At 42.4% G+C, this 26801-nt stretch overlaps 1 protein-coding gene across 2 annotated transcripts in view; it reads right to left on the reverse strand.

The window, feature by feature from the left end:
• plxna1a (plexin A1a) overlaps positions 1-26801 on the reverse strand; it is a 259997-nt gene that overhangs the window by 114709 nt on the left and 118487 nt on the right. For both annotated transcript variants that reach the window (XM_065961309.1, XM_065961310.1), the window contains exons 4-6: positions 16921-17052; positions 1486-1586; positions 125-248 (exon numbers count right to left, since the gene is read on the reverse strand). In XM_065961309.1, the coding sequence (XP_065817381.1) occupies positions 125-248; positions 1486-1586; positions 16921-17052 (357 nt within the window). The remainder of the gene's footprint in view (positions 1-124; positions 249-1485; positions 1587-16920; positions 17053-26801) is intronic.

Below are 26801 nucleotides of genomic sequence, written 5' to 3' on the forward strand. Positions count from 1 at the left end.
TCCATTATATCCCATTTCACCTCCATCTCTCTCCTCTCCCTGTCACACAAATACACACACACAAACAATACACACCGACATCTCTAAACACACACACACACCGATACTCTATAAGACATTTTACCTGCACTTCTGACATGGTGACAGAGACGGTGGTGGGTTGGACGGACAGCCGGACGCACTGCTCCACTCGGGTGGTGAATCTCTGGGGCTCCTCTGCTCGTTCACAGTGGTCTTTCCTCGAACATCTAAAAAAAGGGAAATACAGTTTTATCAAATCGAAAGGTAGGGGGAAGAGCTGTAGTCCGGTTTAAGGGATTGTGGATTTAGTTTTTCTGACACCGAGTACTTCTATAGCGTGCAACAAGAGACTGCATTCATCCGGATCAATCAAGAGTTCACAGAGGGTTAGAAGTACTTTTAAATAAGTCTGACTGTGTAACAGTATGATTGATTAATAAAACATAGCAGAGCACACCAGTAAAACATAGAGCGGAGTGAAAAAACAAATGGGGCATAGCATCGGTTCAGGCAGAGCACTAAAGTCACTCTTGCATTAGCTAATTGGCACCAGCTGCTCATTCATGCTTCACCATCAGAGGCTCGTTTATCAGCTGCTCAGCTATCAGCAAAGGTGTGTTCACGGTGGCCTTACAGCCTCACACTTCTCAGCATTATTCTGATGAAACCTCTCTTTGATACCCTTCACCAAATAGTCCAACCCTGAACACAAAGTGTCTTTAAGGCTAAACTCTGATGACAACACCTGGAGATAAAGGTTGGCCGATCTGAAGCCCCTTCTTCTTTCTGAGGTCTGAATTAGAGCTGCTGCATCCAGCACCTTCTTGAAAACGGACAACCCGACAGATGTCTGATAGATGTCTATGCAGAAAACAGACTTTGTGAGTTGTGTGATTTGGATGAAGCGGAAACTGATTCCTATTTTCTTTTGCACTGTCTGAAAAATAGTGACCTAAGAGAGTTATTGTTTCATGAAATAGGCCAGCTCGTCAAAAAGCTGGCATATGGGGATGGCTAGATGAGCAAAAAGTGGAGTTCGATGTGCTCATTTTGTCTCAAATGCCTGGAAAAGAAGACAGCATAGTCTGTTTGATTAGTGTTTATGTTGTTTCAGTTTTCTTCTTCTGTAAAATGACCATGAATAGAACTACTATGGACTCAAATTTTGGATAGTTCAACTTCATGGTGTCATGTTAGCCCATGTGTATGGACTCAATAATAAAATCAAAACTTCAATGTAAGTTAGGAGCACTGATGAATATGTGTTTTCTTTTCTTTTGGAATTTGTTTTTGGAGATATCTGGCAAGTCAAAACGAAATAAATGCAATGCCAAAGATGAATTCAATGTCGAAATGAAATATTTTTGCAGAATATAAATTGCAGAGCAACTACTTAACATAAGAGCTGAAGATGACAGCATCCATACTATGTAGTGTGTGTGTGTGTATGTAATTTGCACTTACACATTATGCAGCACACACCAGCCACAGTGAGGGTCACCGGCGCCCAGGCAGGCTCCACAGGACATGTACTGCTCACAGCTCTCCACTGGTACACGGGTCACCTGTGAATAAAGCACACACACAGGGACACACACCTGGTTAATACATAAAACCCTGTGAGCACCCCACCTTAAAAAAAAAAAAAAAAAACTCATTCAGTCCTGATGTATGCGAGATCGTCCGGAGCTGTACTGAGCCAGGAACATGAGATTAAAGGAACCAGCGCTCTGTGAACATCAGAGATAAACAGCTCGGGAGGTGCTGCCTGTAAAGTCCAATCTGCTGTATATGAGACCGGCTATAGGAGGAGACGTGGAGGTTTAAATACATGTAAACAACCACAGGTGACGAGTACACCCTCTGACAAACATCTTTATGATGTAAACTGTACTTGGGATCCTCAGGAAACATGGAGGAAGCTGTTTACTTCAAGAGCGAATCAACATAAACTAGAAGAAGTAAATAACACTGCTGAACATCATGAAATGTAGATGGAAACTTCAGGGGCGCAGATGGCCTAAAGGTTAGACCGTGCCTCATGTAAATTAACTATAGTCCGCCACAGCAGGTTGCCCGGGTTTGAATCCCACCTGCAGCTACTTTCACGCACGTAATTCTCCACTCTCTCCACGACTTCCTACTCTATCCACTGTCTTATCAAATGAAGAAAAAAGGAAATCCTTAAAAAAAAAAAAAGATTAAGAAGAAGCTTAAAGGGGAATTCTGGACACTTTTCAAAAATATTTCTATAAGGCTAAATAAAACAAAATGAGGACGAGAAGTGTTGGATTGCTTCGGCCTGCAGTCCTGAGAGGAGCAGTAAATGCTGCAGTGTAATTTTTCAGGTCAAACAGACATAAAAGTGCTCGTTTCTGCAACTCGAAGACTCAGATTTGTATTGATTGATTCTTCTTTTGACTCTTGTGGAAGTCCTGCTGTCACTTTTGTTTTTTAGAGATCTTGGTGGTTTTTTGCAACACAATCTGTGGCAATTTAGAAATCTGAGAAAAAATTCAACCATTGTGCCATATTGGCTTAGCGCTATTGAATGCCAGCATCGCGTTACAGATATGATGTATCCAACTCATTTCCAGCAACGGGAAAGACAAAACTCAGTTTCTGTTTTACGCTCTAAAAATAAGCAATGTAATTTGCCAGAAACCAAAGTAAGGCGATTACATGCCACTGTGTCCAGTTTTCCTTCTAAGTTCTCCAGGTTGCAAATTCTGGCTTTCTCCAAATTTGGATAAGGGCTTATCCCAGTTTCTAGATTTGGGATATGATGTGTTCCTGCACAAACACAAGAACAACATACTTCAAAAAACCCAAGTCCATGTAAAAGCTTTCATTCATGTGATGCCTGTGATACCACTTCAGAGTTAATTAGTAATCTAAAGATAATGTATGTTCTGGGGCTGCAGCACTCAACCATCATTCATTTATATTCCTTAATGAACCTCACACAGGGCTAACATATTTCTACATGAGCCTTCATCATTACAGAAGAAGACCAAGTTCCCTTAATGCCTGTGAATTACTTGCAAAGAATGTGCGATTGTACTTAACACCATTGAGATAAACATCAAGGATTACTCCCTTTGTCCACTAAATCTCTTCAGGCTGCCATCTGCGTGCCTGCATGTCTAAGATAAGATGAAACTTTAATGATCTCTTTTGGGGGGGAAATCGGAGAACTTGAGTATTAACAAGGACATCAAACAATACCGTCCACATCTACCTGCCTGTTAAACTGCAACTGAAGAAGAATACGGGCGAACATCAGGGAGGAGAGAGAGAGAGAGAGAGTGAGACAGGAGAGGAATTATCATTCAGGAAGTCTGTTTCTGCAGATAGTTGTCTTTGCAGTTCTCATTAAACAGACATGTTTTTCTGCTGCCGTCTGCATTTTAACCATCCGCCATCTGTCCGCATGACTACCAGGAAGTTACCTTGAGTTTTACCTGAGCTTAAGGATTCTCTAAAGTCAAAGAATTATCCTCTGAGAAGACATTTAAAAAAAGCTTTAATCAAACCTGTTCACACTGACGTCTAATACGCCATAAACCAGCTTCCATGTGTGTTATCATCTCGCTGGTTGAAGTTTGTCCGTGACAGACGGATTAACAGACAGGAAGCTGCCTCATGCACGCACACACGCACACACACACACACACACTGGTGAGAAAGTTAAAATATCTGGACCACATATAGAGTTGGAGGCAAGTTTTCTGGGGCAGTTGTTAAATACTTAAATACATCACTGACCACATGAGACATGTCCCTCCCCCGCACTCACACACAAACCTCCAGAAGTCTCGGTCAGGGTGAACTACAACACATCAATGACAGCACTAAGGGCACGGGGGGGGGGGGGGGGGGGGTACTCTAGGTGAGCTGGACTGAGGGTGAGTTCTAAAAGTTGAACACACCTTCAAAGAGGAAACTCTTCCCTTTATGCATCGTTTTATTGAACTGCCTTCTTCAAACAGGAGATCAGACTCTCTCCATGTCTTATGCTGCATGATTCATCAGGCACTGAAGCACATGTTGGTTTTTACATGTATACGTCTTCTGTTCATCCTACGTTTTCTTATTCATCCAATTAGCGCACAACTTTTGATTTTAATAGCAATTGCTCACACCTGAGGCTCATCATCCTCTTCCTTCTGGTTTTACACTCTGTTGTTGAGAAACATGCTTCTCACACAGTGTAGACTAAATCACACACATGCACAAACACGACCTGTGGACATGCATTAGTGGAGAGATAGCAGAGTGGGGCTGCTACTTATACTCGGGAATCAATCAATCAATCAACCTTTATTTATATAGCACCTTTCAGACAAATTAAATTGCAGTTCAAAGTGCTTTACAAGAGTGCAGAAAAGTTATTGACGAAAAAGTAGTTTATAAAATCATTGATAAAATCACTGAGAGACTAATGCCAATAAGAATGAAAAAAAATATGTTTAAAAATGAAAAAATAAAATACGACACATAAAAGCAATAAGATATTAAAATTAATACACAGGAGAAGAATATTTAAAATTGTAGTAGGATAAAAAAGATAATACTGTAATGTTAAGATTTGAATTTATATAAAGCACTATATAAAAGCCAGACTGAATAAATTAGTTTTAAGACTGCGTTCGATAATCTCAATATTCTCAGCTCCTCTCAGACCCTCAGGAAGGTTGTTCCACAGTCTCGGAGCGTACCAGCTGAAAGCAGCATCACCAAAGGTTTTTGTCTTGCTTTGTGCCCTTGCACCTCTCCAGCCACCAGACTGACTTCCATACTTTAAGTACGCACTGGGATTTGAACAGACGACCCTTCCGTTCCCAACCCAAGTCCCCACTCACTGAGCTTCTGCCGCGCAGATAAAAAAAAAAAAAAGGCTTTCTTTTGAGTCGTCGGAAAAATCCATTTTCTTCTTTGACGTTTGTGTGGAGGACACAAGCTCCTAACGTGATGATATTTATAAAGTCACATCCCTGGACAGCTTTCACAGCACATCTCTCATCACCAGATACCAGTAATCTCCCTCCTCCTGTGTCACTCTGATGTACAGTCGGGCACAATAGCTTATGGCAGATTCATAGCATGATAATAGCAACCTGTGTCTGATAACTATTGTAATGCTACCATTACCAGGCACAGGCCTCTCACAGGACACCGAATAGCAGCGGCAAATTGCAGTCATTACTTGCGCTTGGACAAATGCTAGTGCTAGTAATACAGGCCGTCTGGTATAGGGAGGAGGAGGAGGAAGAGGAGGAGGGAAAAAAACATGTCACACTAAAGCATAACAGCCAGGGAGAGAAGTTTATTCAATGTGGCTTTGTGGTAGTGGGGAGGATGATGTATTCCTATGGAACAGTTCAATTATTGAGTTTTAGAAAACAGATAATGGGATGGGAAACGGGAGATGCTCGGCCAAAGACTCTTTGTCTTACTGAGGTGGCTGGGGAGCGAGAGTGTGTGTCTGTGTCTGTGACAATAAGTAAGTGAGAACCACCTATTTATATTAAATATGGCATTTTCATCTTGGCCCATTTGCCGCTGCAGAGGGAAAACACATTCATCTGTGGACATTGGAGGGAGGCGGAGGGGAGGAAAGGACAGGAGAATTAGGATGCCGAGGTAGAGGAAGATAGAAAAAAACGAAGCACCCAGTGTGAAAATGTCCATTTGAAGCATTAATTTCAGTCCTCGAACTGATAATGGAGAGTGTTTGTAGAGAGGAAAAAAAACAACCTTCCAGTGGGATTTGGACGTTTTTTTTTTCCTTATTACAAATTGCAAATAAATAACAGAGCAAATGAGCTTCTCGCATTTGGGTCATGATAGAGAGGCTCTTAATTTGCCTCGTGGCGGATGAGAGGAGGAGGGTGGTGGGGGGGCGAGTAGATGAGGGATGCAGGGAAAGGATGGATGAGAAAGACACACAAATGTAATTGCCGCTGATGTGTCATTCCACATATGGGGCCCCCCACTGTCCCAGCTAGCCGCAGCTATAGGCCCCGGCTGTAATTGTCCCATCTGTATAATACGGGGGAGAATATAAGGTGCTATCACGACACAATAAGCTGATGGATGGCTTAGTTCTGCAAGCCGGCCGGATATTAAGGCCTACCAGACGTACACGCATGTAGCAGTAACACAATGTGATATGCAGTCTTTACATAAAGCCTGTCAGACGACTAAATGAACTTCAACATCTGGATGTTAAATAACTTTGGTGTGTAAGATAAGATGCACTTTTAACACCATTTTTATTATCTAGAAAGTTTGCTACGTGCAACCAATATATCAGTAGAAAACTCATCAAATATGGCTGCCTGGTCGCTTCAGATTTCAAAGACATACAGTCATAATTAAACCTTTAAAAATGAGGTTTACTTATGGCCTTCTCTACAGCCCTGCATGTTCAAATCTGATGATGAAGGGGTCCCTAAGGTGAGGAACACTGACCAGGCTGCTGTATTTGATGTGCTGGGAGAACATAAAATAAAAACAGCAGTGTAATAAATAACAGCAGGATCTGAAATACACACAGATTATTTCTATTCATTCTTTACATTTTCTTTTGTCCGTCCATTTCCCTCTTCTTTTTCCCTGCTCTCCGCATTCGTGTCTTTAAGTTGTGCTTTCATCTGTCATTGAATTTGGCTGGACATCCACCCCCGCCTCCCCCCAAAAAAAGAAAAAAAAACAACAACAGAAAATAAGGCCATAAATCAAAAGTCAGAAACAGGGCTCGTTGTACGCACATCACGTAGGAGCAGCGCAGCGCAGAAACAGCAGACTGAAGAAGAAGATACGCTCGCACACTCGCTCAAATGACAAAAGTTTTTATTCAACCACAAAGTTTGGGCCCGAGGTCTTCTTCAGGTGATCATTTTTTCACCTGAAGAAGACCTCTAAAAACTTTTTTGTGGCATTTGAGCCAGCGTGCGGGCAAACCTTCTTCTTCATAAATCAAAAGTCGACACCAGCAGACGCGACCTTGGAGGAATTAGACGAGGGAAAACAAAACGACCCGTCATCACATTTTAAAAAAAGTAAATCAACAATTGCTCATATAAACTTTGTAATCCACAGCAGGAACTAGCCACACACATTCTACCTGAACAAAGGGGAACCTTGGCGGTTTCATATCCAGAGGCTGTGTGGAAACCCGACACGCCTTTGACAGCGTTCATGATCAGAGAAACCTCTACAGACATCCTCCTGAACATGTTTCTCTTTTGACATCTTTCCATTTCGTGTCACTGCTGCACAAAGAAGATAATAAGAGGGGAGGTGAATTGCTGCGTATCTCATGACTCTCTGTGTTATCTGGATCAGGCTATGATTACAGCTGAAAACATACAATCTAAACCCCCATGCATGACAGCATGACTTCATGTAAACATGCAGCCTTTATCTCCACCACTACAAAAAAGTTTCATGTTGGCTATCATTTATTCTCTGCTCACCTGAAGCTAGTTTTGGGAAATGTGTTAAGTTTGCTTTTCATGGAGCTCAGCCTAAGTTCAAGCAGGAAAGCTGGTTTTATTCTCTCACACATTCATTCAATTTAGCCCCTCCCTCTCTACTAATTCCTCCGTCTCCCTGCTCTGGTGATCAGCTGATTTGGGACTTTTACTCTTTAAGTAATACTCCAAACCAACTCTGCCTCAACCAATCATCCTGCTGCTGTCACATTTTAAAACCTGTTTTCTTTCCTCCACAGTCAGTTTGTCTGTTCAGTGCGATCGCTGCGACCCTCCTCCTCCACCCCGGTCACCTCCAGTCCAGCTCAGCAGAGTTCAGATCCAGCCTCAGAAAATCCACTCCTCATCACATACTGACTTCTTCTATCACCACCACCACCAGGGTCTAGACTCCATCAGAGGGGTATCACCACCACCACCAGGGTCTAGACTCCATCAGAGGGGTATCCTATCCTGCTGCTGGCCCCTCTGAGTACATGAAGTCTTCATGATGGAGTCTGATCCCCAAAGACTTTTCACATTTATTTCCTAAACTGTTAAATAAATAATTTTTCATTCTTAAAAAAGTTGCTCCTGATTGAAATGCTTTTATTCACATGAAGCTTCAGCAGCATGGGCTAAAGTTAGCTTAGCATAAAGACTAAAGACAGGTAAACAGGAGCTAACTACCTAATAATAATAATAACTATAAATAAAAATAAACTTTAAAAAAAACACACAAACACTAGGTTATAACTATGTTTAATACACAAAGCATGGCAGGAGACGGGGTCAAACGTTATATTCAAAATGATGGCCTTGTTTCTCTGTTTGCAAAATATCAAACTATGCCAAGTAAGACATGAACAATATCATCATCTTAACTTCAGGAGAGTCAAGTAACTTGGCTCCTGAAATCTGTGCGTTCAAACTCACATAGCTACATACCTGAAAGTTTAAAGGCTGAATACCACAGGCTCACACACACGTGCTCACAATCAGAGTCACATGACGCCTCTCACAAATCAACTTTAGTCCATTTCCTCTTTTAAACACGAGTCACGCTGTTCCTCTCAGCCCCATGAAGACATCTGCTCTGTCGCAGTCTGTCTCTTTGACCGTCTCACAAATCACATTCTGATCAGCCGATCACTCATCTCTCCGCCCTGACAAGACTGCTGATAGCCCAGTGTGTGTTTGTGTGTATGAGTGTGTGTGTGTCAGTCAGGTAAAGTGGCGCCAGTAGCCTAGTGGTTAGAGCCCCATGTACGGAGGCTGTAGTCCTCTAGGCAGGCGGGCCCAGGTTTGAATTCCACCTGTGGCTCCTTTTTCCTGCATGTCACTCCCATCTCTCAAGGTTTCTGAATCTATCCTGTTTCTAAAATAAAGGCATGAATTGCCTTTAAAAAAAAAAAGGAAAAAGAAAAGGTATGAAACCCGTGTGAAATCAGAATGTAAACCTTGCAATGTGCAGTCACATGCAGTCAAAGTTTCCACGGATAATTGTGTGTTTCTAGGAAAAGCTAAATTAAGTAGAAAGTGTTGATAAGCACAGCAGCAGTTGTTATTCACACTTCTAGCCGGACCTCCCTCCGCTGCATTAAAACCCAAAAAAAGAAGCTCCTCTCCACGCAGCCACCACTCTTTTTTTTTTTGATTCAAAAAGAGAAGAAAAATAAAGCTTAAAAGATAAATTGTTTATGAAAGCCGCTGGTCAAACCCACAAGAGGCTCGGCGGTCAGTAAAAGTCAAGTATAAAAACTTGAACTTTAAAACAGCCGCTGCCCCTGAAGGATTTTTTTTCCCCACTGCACTTCTTCAGAGATGATATTCACAGTCGTCCTCCTGCTGGAAATGACGGTGTTTTGAAGCAGTGGTGTTAACCAACCCCGGCTTTAATTTCAATTTGCCCACGCAAACAACTGCAAAGACACGCTGTTCCAAAACTCCACTTACCAATTAGCCGACAGGGCCAAGGGCACTTCCAGTAGATCTCAGTATCCTCTCCTCATTATGCTCCCTCGCTCTCTGTCTACACCAACAATTTTTAGCAACTTCAAAGTTGGACAAACACCAAAGAAAACTGCTTTAAAAAAAGAAGCGTGCAGCAGTCTTTTCTCCCTTGACCTCCAAGTTGCAGTTAATGCTGAGTGAATTGAATATGAACCCTTCTCTGATGTGCGGCCAGGGGTAGGGTTTCTCCACTGTGCAGTACAGTAACGGCTAAGTACATTTTTGTACTGTGGCTGAATCGATACGCCGAGGTACATCATCAGACCATTATGCCAGACCGTCTGAGGGGCCCCCTTTTGCAAGGCAGAGGCAAAGACGTTCCTGCCAACGGGGTCGCCTTACGAAGCTGTTTTACAAGCGCAGAGGATTGACCTCCCCCCCCCCCAGCGAGCTCAGAAGTGGAAATGTGGAGGTGACGCAACGCTGTGAGAGAAGATCAGAGGCTGGGTCCTGGCCTCACAGGGGTGTGACTGTAAAATACGTACATCAATATGTAGAGTGCAAATGCAAAACACATGAAATACAGGTCCTAAAGGCCTCTATTAGGCTGCGCTGTGACACAAGAATAACTCATTATGTTGAGGAATCGGCGAATGAAAAGCTTCACCTTAAAGCTGTGAGCAGTATAGGTAATTACATGATAAAAGGAGATCAAAAGGTATAGCAGGAATCAATAGATTATGATCTCTAATACACTCAGTCAATTACTTTAAAGCAATTAGATGATGTCATCCATATAGTGACACAGAGGAGGAGAAGTGTAGTGTCTGTGACGTCGGCAGCAGAGGACGATGACAGGATGACAAATCCCTCTTAGTCTGATGTTTTTATAGGAGCAGGACGATTTAACCACATAACGAGGAAACAACAGCAGTGATCAAACTGATTTAGTGCCGTTCTCTTTTTTTATGCGCACAAAAAAGGGATGAGAAAAAAAAAAAAAACAGAGCAAAAGCTAAAGAAAGGTAAAGAAACAGTGGAATATAAGAACATAGAGATTGGCTGTTTGAGTGCAAGAGGGTGTGTGTGTGTGTCTGTGGAGCAGAGACACAAAGACAGCCAAGTGTAAATCCGTCCCTCGCTAATCGAAAAACTCTCCCTTCGCTCTGAATCGGACAGTTTTATGTTTTCGCACTGTGGGTGCCTGCGTGTATGTGAGTCACTTATACAGATAGGACGCAGTCTATACGCTGCGGTCCAATCCAGCACTTTTAATTATGTGTGTGAGTGAATATGGGGAAAGGTAAATTGCTCTGTCAAGCTGGGAAATGGGCTTTCTGATGTCTGAGCTCTCATCACTTGGCATTTCTATTATTCAACAAGGAGAGCGAGGGATGGAGGGATGAAGAGGAGGAGGAGGAGGAGGAGGACGAACAGGGTGAAGGTGTACCTGACTTGTAAGAGTAGTCATCAAAGTAAGTATGTACAGAACAGGCTTTCAAGTAACATGTTGAAGAGACACCTTTACTGCAGACCTCGCTGAGGACTCGAGGTTAACCAGGAGTGAAGTGCGGCGCGTCCTCCTGCAGACGCTGTTTATGGTTTCATGTCCTTAAAAACTCGATTTTGTCAAGTAGAATTAAACGATCAAGCCGGGACAGACTCGCTGTGTTGTTGCGTACCCAACCCAGAACTTAACATCAGCCTGAGAGTAGAAATGGTTTAACATTGTGGATTTTGCAACTAAATAGGCAGATTTCTACCCTCAGAGGATTATGGGAAAAACAGAGTGAAGGCAACTACACCATAATTGTAATGTAAATACTGTAAAACTCGACCTCATGTAAATTAACCCATCTGTCAAATAACTGCATTTTTTATCATCATGTTACTTCAGCATATTTGCCACTACTCACCATTGCACGGTTTCTTATTTAGTCTTGTACATATCAGTCTTTTCTTTATGTTTATTGTTGATATTTAATGTTGTACCTGTACATAAGAGAGCACAGTTCACCAAAGTTTAATTTCTTGTGTGTGTGTGTGTGTGTGTAAGCAGACCTGGCCAATAAATATGATTCTGATTCTGACCAGGTGAATGCTAATGTTGCTCTGCTGTAGTAGGCAGGTATCTGCATACTTTACCAACTTCTCAGGCCATAGATATACTAGTTGTTTAACCTTGCATCCGTCTGAGCAAACCAGCTGTGTCATGAGCGTAGTACTAAATATGTGTGGTACTGGAAGACTCCTCAAGAGGGCACTGCAGAGAGCTCAGGCTGTATACATCTACCTGATGTGTGGAACGCAAAGTGTAAACATGGTGACAGTCCAGTAGGCGACTTTTATGTTTATCAGAATTGACATAATTAACATTTATAATGAATACTAAGAGATCAGGTGACTGATGACGGGTGAAGAGAACACACCGTTAGTAGAGTCATCTTTTTATCCCTTTTGGACACTTTAGAAATTATAATACCTGACTGTAACTGTTCTATTTGATTTTAATTTCTGACTTATCACTGTAGTAATTTCAAGCTTTTAAATTATTTTAGTGTATATATTTTATTGTTCTTATTGCTATTTCCTTGATTATATTTTCTGTGGTAGCTTTATCTCATTTTGTTTAACTCGTTTGTCATTTATGTGTGTTTTCTCGGCATCATTGTAAATGGGGGTCGCCCTCAATGATCTCTCCGAGAACTTAAATAAAGGTTGATGATGATGATCATCCGCTTCATTTACAATTTCCTTAGTGCACAAACATTACAGTGCATCGGTTCATGGAGTGACCTTGTTCACCGCCGAATGTGTCCAGATGTTGTAGTTACAGCAGCTGTTGAACACGTGTGAAGTGTCCTTTTTGTTACCACAAAACGCACAGTTGTTGGCGTAATCCCTGGTCGTGGTTCCCTGCTCTGAACGAGACGTTTCGAGACCTTAACGATTCTTGAACCAGATGTCAGGTTCTACCGGACGTATCAGAGTAAAGAACGTGGACATGTGAGGGCGGGCCTTAAAGAGACAGTATCTGAAATTAACTGTTTCAGGCAGATGTTGGAATGAGGGAGTGTACTGACGCCTTATCAAATAAAAAACGAGTTTTTTTGAGCTACAGATCTCCCAACACACCTCAACAGATGTCCCAGACTGACATCATTAAAGGTGAAAGTGAGTTTAATGGATCTCTTACTTCCTGTCTTGCAGTCAGTTTGAAAGCAGAAAATCATTTCCAGTGAACTGGTCAGATGTTCCTTTTCTGAGCATTGCCTTTTAGTCCTTATTAGAGTGAATCTGTGGATACCAATCAACAAGAAGCAACATGTTTTTTTTTATTTGAGATACTTGTTTTTTTGGCCTGAAACGAGCTCACATTTATACACCCTTCGACTCGGCCAGCAACCTTAAAACCACAACGCATTATCTCAAGTCCAGACAGCCTCAGGCTAGGAAGACGCTCCTCATCAGCAGGCCGGGTGTCTGGAGCACAAGTTCACGTTCGGAGGCAGAGGAAGACTCCTTTCTCTATTCTATGCTGTCTGAAGCTGCTACTGGGAGAACAGTTACTCCACAAACCCACTCCATCTGAGAGAGACGACGTGGAGAGAGGGGAGCCCAGAGAATGTTAAAAAAAAAAAGGAAAAAAGATGAGGTAGGAAGAGTCAGAGAGAGGCACGGACCATATCCTGCAAACCAATTATATTTTCCCACCTCTTCAGCTCTCACCACCTCTCTCCTTCTCTACTTTTCAGTTTCACTCTCTGACTGGACTGTGAATGTATCCGCCGCTGAAGCTTGGAGAGTGAAAGTCCATTACGGCTGCACAGAGAGATGGTCATTCCCTTTCATTTACCCCGAGTGATTCACATTTTTAAAAGGATTAAATTCATACTTCAAAGAATAATACATTCTAAATTAATAGAACTTTTTTTACAATATGTGCTTGTTCTTCTACTTTCTAAGCTTTATGAGCAGACCACTCTGATATTTTCCAGCAAGAGGAACAAGCACTAGCTTAGCTTATTAGCATTTAGCCTGGAATCAGCTAGGTGGAAAGAACCCTTCATAGCTGAGCTTATTGGTAGATTGGTGGTTTGATCCTCAGCTGCTGCAGTCTTCATGTCAAAATGTCCTTGGGCAAGACTGGACCTAATATGCACAGGAGGTGTGTTAGAGTAGTTCCTGATGGGCAGCCTGACACTCTGTAAAACAGTCTCTGACATCAGGGTTTCAATGTGTGTGAAAAGGTGAACGTTGACATGAACTGTACGGCTTTATGAGGACATTTACCGTTAACGGTAGGAAGCTTAGAGACACTGAGGTAAACTCTGAGCGATGCTGCAGCATGAAAAGAGGATGTGATTGTTGTCTGGTTTGCTTGTGTTAACTCGCTCTGCAAAATCTATTGTAATTTGGCAAAATCTTAAACCAGTGCGAGCAAGATTTTAAAAAAATTGACAAGCCTCTCCAGGTTTTAGAGGACAATAACTATCATAATAGTAATAATAGTGCTTTCACACTTGCACAAAACTCCTGAAAAAGCTGATGTGAAAACGCAGCAGGATACAATCCGGAGAATCTACCCCATTCCCCTGCGATAGTTGCACGACCATAGACTGAATGCACCCGCCCGGTACGATCTAGGTGCACGTCATTAAACTGCTTCATCATGTTTTCTGTTCTCCAGTTTGTCCGCTCTTTAGATCAGATAGTGATTCTGTTGAACTAGCATTGATATAAAGGCAAATGTTCACATTATAGCGTCACTCAGCTGCTCTGTCTGCCACTTCCCAAGTCGTTGTTTTTACATCATGTTTTGCCTCAGGAGAGGTGTATGTGAACAATAAGATCAGTACTTTCTAAATATGAAAACTCTAAATGCATCATCCTGACTCATTTTACAGACAAAGCACAGCGGCCTCGGCAAGGACCATTTCTACCCACGTATGGCCGCTGCCCGAACATGCAAATACATGCAGTGGACATGTCAGAGCTCATCAAAAATAAAACACTGGCTTTAATTATTAAAAAGACATCCTGGTGGCAAAAGCAGTCATCTTTAATTTAGATGACAGGAGTTCAAATCTGCAAACACTCAGCATTGAGGTTCAGTATTCTTTATTGTTCTCAGAGGATGCTGTGCGTTGATGGTTTAATATACTGTATATACTAAGTATTGGCATGCCAGTTTTCACTGTTGAAAAAGACTTTCGGTTCCTGTTAGTCGCTCACAGTTCTTCAAGGTTTCCCTTATGCACAAAGACTTTTTGGCGCTTTGCCTGAGACTCTCTCCCTTTTGTGTTTGTAGACCTTCAGATATAGTCCATGTTGTCCATAATGTTGGGGTTGCAAAGTCTGTGGCTTTGTGAACATAGGAACTTAAATGACTAATTGTGTGTTGCATTTGAATACATTTGATAACTGGAATCAAATCCCAATCTTAATTGATGTTTTGTCTGTTTGCATGCAAATACAAATTTTTGTTTCACTTCCTGTGTTTCCAAAAAGGTGAACATGAATGCATCATTGTATAACTTTTTAATATTAATGTTTTTAAAACAACTCGCTGTATGGTACATTAAAGCATCCTGGACCACTTTCCATGATGGACAGTTATTGTTTCCCTCCGTCGCATCAACGCTGTCCATTGCTATCAATTACACTTCACTTCCTCTCTGCGCTCATTCAGACACGTGGAAGTCAATTAAGTGTAATTGCTGGTAAATTACACAGCGCTCACATGGCAGCTAATGTGTACATGCCGGGGAAAGTCTCGTTGAAGGTTATCACGCAGCAGTCATTAAGTGTTATGAGATAAGAGAGCCGTGCAGGTAAGTGAAGGACGAGAGGATGTGACTGAACTCTGCAGAGTCGAGAATTAAACCCACATAAATAAAGTCAAGATAACAACAGCTGCACGCCGGGACTGAATGACTCATCGCTCTGCAAGAGGAGGTTAATGGAAAATGAGAAGTCAAAGAGTCAAACTCACTTAATTATGTTTGTGTAAAACTATAAGTAATGTATCATGTGTCATATATAAAATATGTAACGTTTCATAAGGCACCGTGTCCACCTGGCGTTTTCTTTTTAGCGGCAGCCTCTTATTTCAGTTGTTATGAGTAGAGAGCGGTCGCAGCAGAAAGCAGCCGCCTGGATGAAAAGCGCAGCGCACTCTGTCATTTCTGTGCTGCCGCTCCGAGCGCTCAAGTTGAAAATCTTTCAACTTTTCAGAAAGGCGATGTTGATGTCATGGGCGCTCTTTACAAAATGTTTGATATTATCTGTAATTTAGTCTCCTACGGATCGGATCTTGTACTCACATCCTCTTTGCTCCGTGTCTGATCGGGTAAAAAACAATCTCAAATTTAAAACGTGCAGTAAAAAGTAACGGAGTACTGTCGGTCATACAGCGGCCGTTGTCAACAAACCGTTGTCATAGAGACAGGACGGATGTGCAACGCTTTTCTTCTAAGCAAACAAATGCTTCATGCAAACACTTCATGCATCGCTTTTCTGCCCGGAAAAAACGCTATAGGTGGAACATGAGTCATGTTTGAAAGTTTTCGACAGGGGAAGATATATATGTAAGAGAGAAGGTCGGTCATACCCGAGGTAAAGCAGCACAGCTAAATGTGACAAGCTAGCTAAGGCCAATTTGGACTCTCTGGCTTCACGTTCCTCAAAAGGCAGCAATGTTTATTGTTAACAACATTCAAGTTGTGTCATGCCAAATGTTATTATGTTATTCTCAGCGAAAACAGCTGTTCCCAAAAATCATGTTGAATAAAAGTTTTATAAAGTTTCAAACATCTCCTATAATTGGTGCTAAAAATAAATCTTCATCATAGCAATTAATATGCAAAGGTTGCATGTATCACGTTTCACGACTGTATGAGGTCTGGAGGCTTTATATATGACATGTTTTAAATAGTAATGACATTAATTAGCACTTACGTGTATGTGTGGCACGCTTGTGTGTTACTGCTTGAATTGCAAATGTGATCACACACTGTATGTGGTAATGTATGTATGTAATTATCTTGATTGCTCGCTCCTGCAGAGCATGTTTTTTTTTTAATAGCCTGAGTCTTTTCTCTCAGTGTTACTTCACCGTTTTCTTTTTTTTACCCTCTGATTTCTAAAACTCTGTCTCTTGTCAGTATGACGTATGTTTTTGTGAATACTCAGCACGCGATATGAAATTGGGAGTGACAGACTGTGAAGGCATCCGAGTGTTGAAACAGTTGAAAACTTACAATTACAACAGGGAAAGTTTGCATGCATATTAAATATGCCGTAGGCTGCAATGTATCACAGGGTTGTCTCTAAAATCACCAGACGGATAAATGACTATTGACTTTTCTCCATCATTTCTCAGGGTCATCAACAACATCTGTCAGCTGCACTATGAGCCGCCGCACAGCTAGCCCGACTGTGGATCATCAGTGAGTGTCTTTACCTGTTTATCTGTGAGAGCGTAGAGGTACTGATGGTCGGGGCTGAAGAGCATATCTCTGAGGATGGGACTCCCGTCGCTCACCACCACGTTCTCGTACAGCAGGGCGGGCTGGATGACAGAGTTCACCAGGATCTGGAACAGGAAAGAGAAGAAGAAGAAAGAGCTCGGTTAGTAATCATCTCATGTGTCATAGCAACTCGACAAGAAGAGAAAATAATCAACATATTATCAACTTTTGGGGGTTTTGTCTCCAATGACACTGTGCAACTGTTTGTCATGAATAAATGAAGAAAGAATGAGATAAGAACAGTACACGAGGTCTTGAAGCAGCATTATGTAGGAATTTTGGTCTGGTGCACTTCAGTGCCCTCTGAAAGTCTCTGAGTGAAACTGCACTGTTGTAAAAACAAAAATTGCCGCCATGGCTCCCCATCATAGACAACATGCATTTGTTGACAGGCAGACTGGTGGTGTTGAATCCAAAGACAGACAGACAAGGGACTAGGGCTGAGAATCTTTGGGGGTCTCACAATTCGATTCGATTTGGATTCTTGGGGTCACGATTCGACTGAGAATCTATTTTCGATTTAAAATGATTCTGGATTCATGATTCAAAGTCTATATTTGAATAAGTAAATACTTCAGGATCTACTCCAGTCATCTGTGAGACTGACTGAATTTCTTGCTGCTGGCATTCTGCTGAGCTAAAGAGCTAGCCTTAGCACTTAGCACGGAGGGACTGATTAGCCCCCCCCCCCCCCCCCCCAAAAAAAAAAAAATAAATAACCGAGCTAATTGGTAAATTATGAATCTATTTAAAATCTCAGAAAATAAGAATCTCGATTTTTTGATAAAACGATTTTTCCCCCGCTTGTACAAGGGACAGTAATATCAGCTTTAATGGCCAGGTATGCTTACACACACAAGGAATTTAAATTTGGTGAACTGTGCTCTCTCATGTACAAGTACAACATTAAAAGCCTTACATAACCTCACCAATATTTGTGCAAATATGACTCTGCTAGTGTCTACAAGCTGTTGTAGAGACAACTTTTGTTGTAAGATGGAAATACGCATGAAAACCTGAAACATAACTTGGGTTGGATGACTTTCTGCTAAACATGAGACAACACGATAACGATACAGCCAAACGTTATGTCACAATCTGTTCTGAATAATATCTGCAGGGATGTACACTCTTCTCTTTTTTGGTCACTCTCTTATCTTCTCTTTTTTTGCTCAACCATAACTGTCTTCCTCCATCACTTAGCCTCAGCCCTTGTATCAAACAGTACAGAGACGGGCTAACTAGCTAGTGCGAGTAGAGTAAAGCCAAAGCCTACGCACTTCTTGATGAGAACTGAGGCCAGCCAGTTAATCTTCTCCTTCCCTCTCTACTTCTTTTTTGTCAAGATCCTTCTCTTGGTAATTTCCAGGCCTCCTTGTGCTGCTCAAAATGTTGTGTTTGTTTTAGGCTGCTAAAACGTTTTTTTTTCTTTTTTTTCTGTCGCCTCGACTATCTCTGTCAACTCTGTGTCTTCTGCCTCAGTGGCTGTAGTCTGTGGTTATCATCTGCCAAATCACTGCCAGAGTTTCCTTCATCAAAGCGTTCATTAACAGACTGCAGAGTGCTTTTCTTCAAGAGGAAGAAGCTGCTTTGGTTACAAGTCAAGTGTTCCTCCAAATAAGCTTTGAGGAGTTACTCAAAGGGACATTTATGTGGATAAAACCAGGATTTTACACCAAATGTTAAATATGGGGGCAGAAAGACAATATAAACAAGGTTAATACTACGTTCCTTTGGTTGGTGGAGTTTACAGCATCTAGACATCTCTGCTCAGGTCGAAAACAGCTTCCAGACTTTAAAAAGTGTGTGTTTCTGTGTGTGTGTTTAGGGGATGCATCCCAGCTCTTGCTGACCAGAGGTCATTTGTTTTAGCAGAACCTTTTTGTTGCTCCCACACAAACACAGCATAAAACTTTTTATCGATGTAAGTGTGACCTTTCGTCCCCTTGTTTTTCTGGCTCTAATGATTTCGCTCCCTCTGTCAACAGCGGTACAGGCCAGCTCAGACTCACACATACACTTAAACACACACACACACGTACTCTAAAAGGAAGAAAAAAACACTTTATATGGCCAATTTAAAACTACTACATGCCCTGGGCCTCTGTATCACTTGTGATAAGTAAAGGACTTTAGCAGAGAGTAAGGAGGGGGAATAAGAGCGAGGAGCGTGTTGTGCCCTACAGCTCGGGGCAGAGGGCAGTTGGAGTGGGATTCAGGTCAGCCGGCACAGAGGGGACCACAGACCGGAGCAGGTGACTGTCGATTCTCATCTAGTCTACTCGCCCGCGGGTCTCTGCTCTCCTTCTGCGACCTCTGCACTCTCCGAGTTAAGAGTATCCAAACAGACTTCCTCGCTGAGGAAGTTGCGGCACTTAAGGAGGACAAACTTTGATTAACCCTCCGTTAAACTGCTTTTTCATGTCTTTGACTTTGACTCCAGCGGAACAGAGCAAACACGCTAAATGAAGAGCAAACACGTCTCACTTCCAACTCCATAAAAACGACAAATCGCTCCGCAGACATAGAATACAAACTATGATAATCTATTGTAGATCTCCAGCCTCAGTATGGTTTGTTCAGCACTCTGTGGGCCAAGCATGAATGAAGACTCACAACACTATAGCTACAAAGTATATACTTATTTATTTGCTATATGCAAAAACGAACACAACATTTTGAGCGCTTTTTATACATATTGCAAGAGAATAAGTATAACTTTGAGAGCCATAGTGTTGTGAGTCTTTGTGCATCATACCCAGTGTTTGTTTTTTTTTTACCACTCAGCACCTGAATAAGTGATCAGCATGTGTTTGCTGACTTTTTCCAAACTCTAATAATAACCATGCAACATCAGAACCGAACTAAAAAATCGTTACCAAAAAAAACGAAGTAGGTATTGAAATGTGGGATGTCTGTATTATTGCATCCATAGTGTAAATACCTGCTTTAAAAACTACATCACTCAAGATCAACTCTAAATCAACCAGCTGGAGAACAACGTCCAGCAATGATGCTAGAGGGGTAGTTGGTGATTACAATAACCGTGCAACATCTGGCAACCTTTTTGTAAATAAAGTTTTCCACCAAGGACTTCCCATTTCATGACTTTTAGATTTGCAACAATTAAAAACAGATTCATGTTAGGAGACAGTCACAGTATTGTTGTGTTTATACAGCAACAAATGTCTCGTCTAATTATGTAAAAACATTTACAGTTTTTCTTTTTTTTTGTTCAAGTCAGGACTATTGATCATATATTCTTGTTCATATATTCTTGTAATGCAGTTCCTGTATTAAAGTCTGCTTTTTGTTTGACTCATGCATCGCCACACAATGTACCCAAGTAGACATTACTGCTTTATATACTACATCACCCAAGTTCAACTCCAAATCAAACAACCAGCTGGAGAACAGCGTCCATGCAGCAATGATGCTAGAGGGGTAGTGTTATATTTAAAAGCATAGGGCCACTGACCCGGCCCAATTTGACAATTTAGGAGTGAGAATGGGCTTTAAAGGACATTGGTTAAATACCATGAATTATGCTATACTAAAACAGACCAATGCAAATGCATTTTATTACAAGAGTTAAACGTATATGTCATATGTTTAGCTCGCTGGAATACCTGTAGGAAGCAGATTCATAAATCCCCCCCTCGTCTCTCTGTGCGTCGTCTTTGCTCTGTAAATCCAAAGCCATAAAAGTAAAAAAAAAAAGGAGGGCGACACAAGGGGGTATCTGGGTCCTTTTTATGTTTCCATTTGTCCAGTTTCTCACTTTGTGGAACTTATTAGCAGAGCGCCCGGGTCTATAAGATGAAAGAGACTCGACTCTACAAAAGCAGCGTGTACCTGTTTTAAAAAGGCGCTTATTAAATGTGCTTTTATAACTGCTCCCAGGATGATTATTAGACCTGAAAAACCCATAAAAGTTTCCGCTTTGATGTTACTGACAGCTTATGAGTCATTAAAAAGAGACTGCTTTTTCTCTTCCCTTCCTGATTAGTTTACGTCTTCAGAGCCAGACAATCAGGCACTTTTTTTTTCAGCAGGGCTACCATCCTGAGAGAGCAGTGAACATTAATTGCTGCTATTTGCATTCAAATTATCCACCGATCAATTAGCCTCAAAACACAATGTTTAGGTGGAGTATACGCAGGATAAATCAGTCCAGTCACTTAAACAGAAGTTGAGCTATCGTGCAGAGCAGGTGTGCAGCCCTCATTTACATTCCAGGCGTTTAGCTAACGCTCTTCATCATGGTGATATACACTACGGACGCAGGAGCAGGCTGCATGTCTCGCATAAGGACAGTGGAATAAGACATGCATCATGTCTTTGACCTTTCAGGTGAAGTCCTCTGACTCTCTCTCTCTCTCTCTCTCAGGGCAACCTTGAGTAATGCAACTTTACGTTAACAAACTGTGGAGAAAGTTTAAGGTGACTTTCTTAATGAGTCTGCAGCCGGAGCGTTCACTTTGGAGTAACATCCCCTCTTGTTCCCCCCCCCCCCCCCCCTCTTTCTTTTGTGTGTCCCTTGGGGTCCAGTCCCTTGGACCTCTCCGTCTCCTCCGTCCTCCTGGGATTATAGGCTCATTACCAAACCAGCGATGATATTACCAAGGACACTGTAACCCTTACACAGACAAACCAAACTCTAAAAGTGGAGAGAAAAACCCAAACCGAAGAACACACACTGACAAATCAGGCCTGAGAGTTTCTGAACTAAACAAAAGGGGGCTTTTGGATGACAATGACTGCATTCTTTTGTGCAGAGCTGGTCAGAAGTAGCGGCCAAGATGGTCGTTTACAGAGCCATTATGGGAGAAAGAGAGTGGAGTGCATGTTCATGTCTCAGAGGATGTGGTATCTGTAAGCCACCGTGTTGGGATTAGCATGTTGCTAAGAAACGCTGTACTGTAATGCTACTTCTTTAGCACCGAGCTAAACATCAATACGCTTCTACTAAACTAGCTGTGAGAGAGCATGGCGCCGGGCTGACCCGAGACCCAGGTGCAGCTCACGTTAGCTCTGCAGATCCTCCACACCAACAGCCAGCTTGATTTGAAACATGGCCTGCTCCACGATCTGTAAGGCGGACTACAGACTGATAGCAGGTATGTTGTCGGCGACGCGCTTCATAATAGCTGTCGAGTCTGTCGCCTTTCAGAGATCTAATTAGTAAAATATCTACAAACTGGAAAGTGACTACAGTTATGCAGTTTCATATTTCATATTTTGTTGCATTTTTTTCTTCGGTCATTTGCACAAAAATTTAAGAGACCGGAAAAAAAATGCAATCCTTTGTCGTACCCTTCCTTGTGGACCAACTACTGCTGCACTTGTCGTCTCTACATGCATGATAGTGACACTAAAGACAACAACAAGTGCAAGGCCTGTCATCAGAGAGCCAAAGGCAGCATAATAATTCTGCAAAAAAAAGTAATTTGACCTGCAAATAATCTAGTAACAACCTATAAACGTCATGAAGCTGCAACAATATATCAACACTGGAGATGCATCATCGGATTGAAGTTGGTTTGTGAGATGATTTTAACGTTGATAATGGCGGTGGAGACGGATGAGGTGGGAGGTGTAGTGAAGAGAGAGAGAGAGAGAGAGAGAGAGGGAGAGAGGGAGTGTGTGCGTGAGTGTGCAGGAGTGTGACGAGGAGGACAAGGTAATAAAAGTGAACAAAGGGAAGTAATGAGGTTCGGCTTGAGTGCAGTGATTAATGCCACGCTGGGTTCAAACACCGGTCACACCTTTGGTTCAGGTGGCCAGGTGAAAAACACAACATCAGGCCATAAACTCGTAATTCTTTCTTTTTATCCGAGTTGTTGTTTTCATTCAAACTTTGATCGGCTTTCTTCTGGTGGCTTTGTTTCACTTCCTTTCCCACTTCCTTCTTCATTCCCCCTTCATGTGTTCACTGCTTCCTTTTATAGGATTTTAAATCAACTTAAAATTTTGTTTTGTTTTCTATACTTTCTCTCACTTTTCTCCCCCGTCTCCTCACACTCCCTAACTTCTCTTTCACTATCTCCTGAATTCCTCACAAAACTTCTCTCCTTCATTTAATCCCCCATATCTCCTCTTCACACACTATCCCTTTTTTTTTTCTACCTTCTGTCCTCTTCCCCCTCTGGAGATTTCTCTTTTCTGTCCCACGTTCCCCCCTTTCTCCTCTCTTACACTCCCCCTTGTCCTTTTCCCCTCATTGCAGACACAGGCCTCATTCTCCTTCTGTGTGCGTGTGTGTGTGTGTGTGTGTGTGTGTGTGTGTGTGTGTGTGTGTGTGTGTGTGTGTGTGTGTGTGTGTGTGTGTGTGTGTGTCTGCGTCAGCATGTGTGTCCAGACACAGCAGTGCCCTGTCTAACCTCAGCTGTTAAACATCTAGTTAATTACGCCGCCGGACAAAGGGGAGGGGAAGATGAAGGGGAAAGAGGAAGTATATAAGGAGGTAAAGAAGTATAGGAGCGGCTTGTTAACCTTGTTCCAGTTTCTCAGTGAAACCAATGTTACAAATGACCGGCGAGGACGAGTAACGGACCAGGCTCCTAAATGTTCAAGTAGCTCTTTGATGATGGAGGAACAGACGGGGGCGGGGGGGTTACTTCCTTAATGAAATCCGAGGTGGTGTGTGGATGTGTGTGTGTGTGTGTGTGTCCTCTTTGTATTCATGATCCCTAATGAAATTGATTTTGGGCTCATCTGTTGAGAGGAGGTTGTAGCACACACTCACAGACACACTTAGAAAAACCCACACAGTGCTAACGTGTGTGGAGGCTTATTCTTAATGACAAGTGCCCCAACAATCATCCAAAACTAAACCAAGACTGTAGAATAACATCCGCAGTGAGCAGCCTCTGCAAAATATTAGAACGACTGCATAAGAAGCCTTAACTTGTGAATGGACTTGAGCTTATATATTTCTTTTCTAGTCTTCTGACTACTCAAAGCTATTTTACACTGCAGGTCACACCTACACATTCACACACTGATGGTAGAGGCTGCTTTGTAAAGTGTCCATCACCGTCCTTGCCCAGCAGGAGCTGGGGATCGAACCCTCGACCTTCTGGTTCAGAGATGACGACTCTATCGATTTTTAACATGCCAGCTGAATTCTCTCTCTCTCAATGTCTTGTATGCACAACAGCGATTATATGCTGAAATAAAAAGTCTGCAAATGTACTTCAGCCGCTGTAACTATACCTGGGCAACCTGCCGGGTATCATCTATGTGTACAGTTGGACACACTGGGGGTGGACGGTACTTCCTATTCTTTGTCAGACTTTCTTAAAGAAGGCAATACGGTTTCACACTGGAATTCATAAATCCTGTATTCTGGAACGCCGCTACCTCTTTTCACCGCCTCATACTGTATCGCCTGACTTCAACTGCACATCAAAACGGTAAGCTGGAGAAAGTCCACAAGATGGGTATCTAATATATCTTCATGTTCTTGAAGTGTGAGAGAGAGAGAGAGAGAGTGAATGATGTCCATGTGAGTTGGTGATACTGGATTTATAAGGTACTCATCTCAGTGTGTGTGTGTGTGTGTGTGTGTGTGTGTGTGTGTGTGTGTGTGTGTGTGTGTGTGTGTGTGTGACCCTGACTGGAGGGCATCCAAAGTATCACAGCACACCTGCTGACTGCACAGTCTACAGCTCTCTCTCTCGCTCACACACACACGTATAAGAGACGGTGGAGCCACATCAGCGAGACAGGTTACTCTGAGTGAAATTAATCATCGTTCTTTTGTCGCACCGCTGCTCTCACAACAGGAGGCCGGCCCCAGGTGACACACACATATGCGCACACACACACACACACACACACACACACACACACACACACACACACACACACACACACACACACACACACACACACACACACACACACACACACACACACACACACACACACACACACACACACACACACACACACACACACACACACACACACACACACACACACAAACTCAAAGAGTGACAGGCAGACAGCTGGCCGGTGACAGAACACCACTATGAAGCTGTATCCCTAACAGCTAACAATAGTTGGCTCTGATAATAAAAAAAGGATAGAGTACCAAGGTGTGGTCAGGGGAATGTACAGTACACGCTGTGACTGCTTAGGTCAGACTTTTTGGAAATGTTCTCCGTCTGCTTACACTGCTCTAATATTAGAAACATTTTATCACTTCTTTGAATTATAATTCACGTAGCAGAGCTGCTTTGTACACTAACCCTGCACGGTGCCAGAGTCAGATAAAGTGCTCTGAAGTTGATTAGAGTTCCTGAAAGCAGAACTTAGAAACACATAAAGATGATTCTCAGTCTTCCCGACATTGAAAAAAAGCTCCCGACAAGGTTTCAAATTACTCAGACCGATAAATAAATAAATACAACTTCAACATCAAAGGTTTTGATTTTCAATTATTTGTTACTCATATCATTTTGAGGTGATTTCCAAGCCTTAAACGAGCGGACAGGACAGTGGGTAGAGTCAGAAAAAAAAACACTTAAAATTAAACACTGGGCTTAACCAGCGCCCCCTTATACTTTATATTCAGCTTGACAGTGTGAGCTGACTTTCCAACTCGACGACTGTAAAGTATACGCCGGGCTTAAGTCAAACAAGGACAAGTAATAAAACCTTAAAGGGTCTTAACAAAGCCAACACTTCAACACTTAGTCAAAAGTTATCCAAGACACTTGAGATGTGGTTAGGAGACAGTTTGCAAAATATCATGTTTCACCTTCCTTTTCCTCCCATCTCGCACAACTGTTAATTATCGTCGCCTTCTAAGAACTCATATATTAACTCAGTTGACGTAATGCTCATATAAGGCATAGGGAAAATGCACAAAGCTATAAAAAATGAAGACTCAAGTTGTGAAAAAAGTTTCTGGAGCAGTTGACATTTCAGTCGTTCTTTTAAGTTTGGCAGACTGTGACAGCACGAGCAATTAGTAACTCTCACACCAACAATTCTCAAAGGTAAAACTTGACAACAGAATAGAATACTGATGTTACCTCTTTAATCATTCACAAGTGTGATGGACTTGAATTTCCCTTCAATGCAGCTCTCACAGGCCTTGTCCCAGCACACACACACACACACACACACACACACACACACACAGCTCGCCTCCCCTGCCTGCTCAGATCATAACCACAAGCTGTAAGCAGTCCCTCCAACCTTCCTTCTCTTTGCTTCTTCACTCTCCCTCTACTCTCTCATCCCCCCCTCTCCCTCTCCTCTCCTCCTCTTGTTAACCGACTCATCTCTACATTCACTCGTCCTTCTTTTCCCTCTCATCCACTGCATATCCATCTCTCTGCCTCTGTCCTTGCACCACAAACTGCCTGTCATCCTCAGTCATTTAGCCGGAGTCTTATATCATTTAAAGCAAGCTGAAAACCTCTGCCAATGGGGAGCCATTAAAGAGCAGTTAATTCAACACTGTCCCACATATTTCAGTAACAAGTGTCATTGTCAAACACGGGCGGGGATAATGCAATGACAACTTATTTAATCATTATTTGGAGATGATTGTCATCTCTCTCCCTCGGCAGGTTCAGATGAGATTACTCTTCCTGCTGATTTCCATCTTTGTGGATCCTCTTGCCCTTCTCTGAGTCGGTCCCACTGCGCCGTGCCACCCCTGAGAAAGCTCCTGACATAACTAGGTCTGGCTGTGTGCTAAAACAGCAGCTCCACTTTCCTCCCTCAGGCAGCCCCTGCAGGCGGAGGCCGATGTTAAAGTTAATGGCATCCGCACTCTCGCTCGGGATGTCTT

This window comes from Labrus bergylta, chromosome 12 (genome assembly GCF_963930695.1).
Source record: "Labrus bergylta chromosome 12, fLabBer1.1, whole genome shotgun sequence".
NCBI classification, from domain to species: Eukaryota; Metazoa; Chordata; class Actinopteri; order Labriformes; family Labridae; genus Labrus; species Labrus bergylta.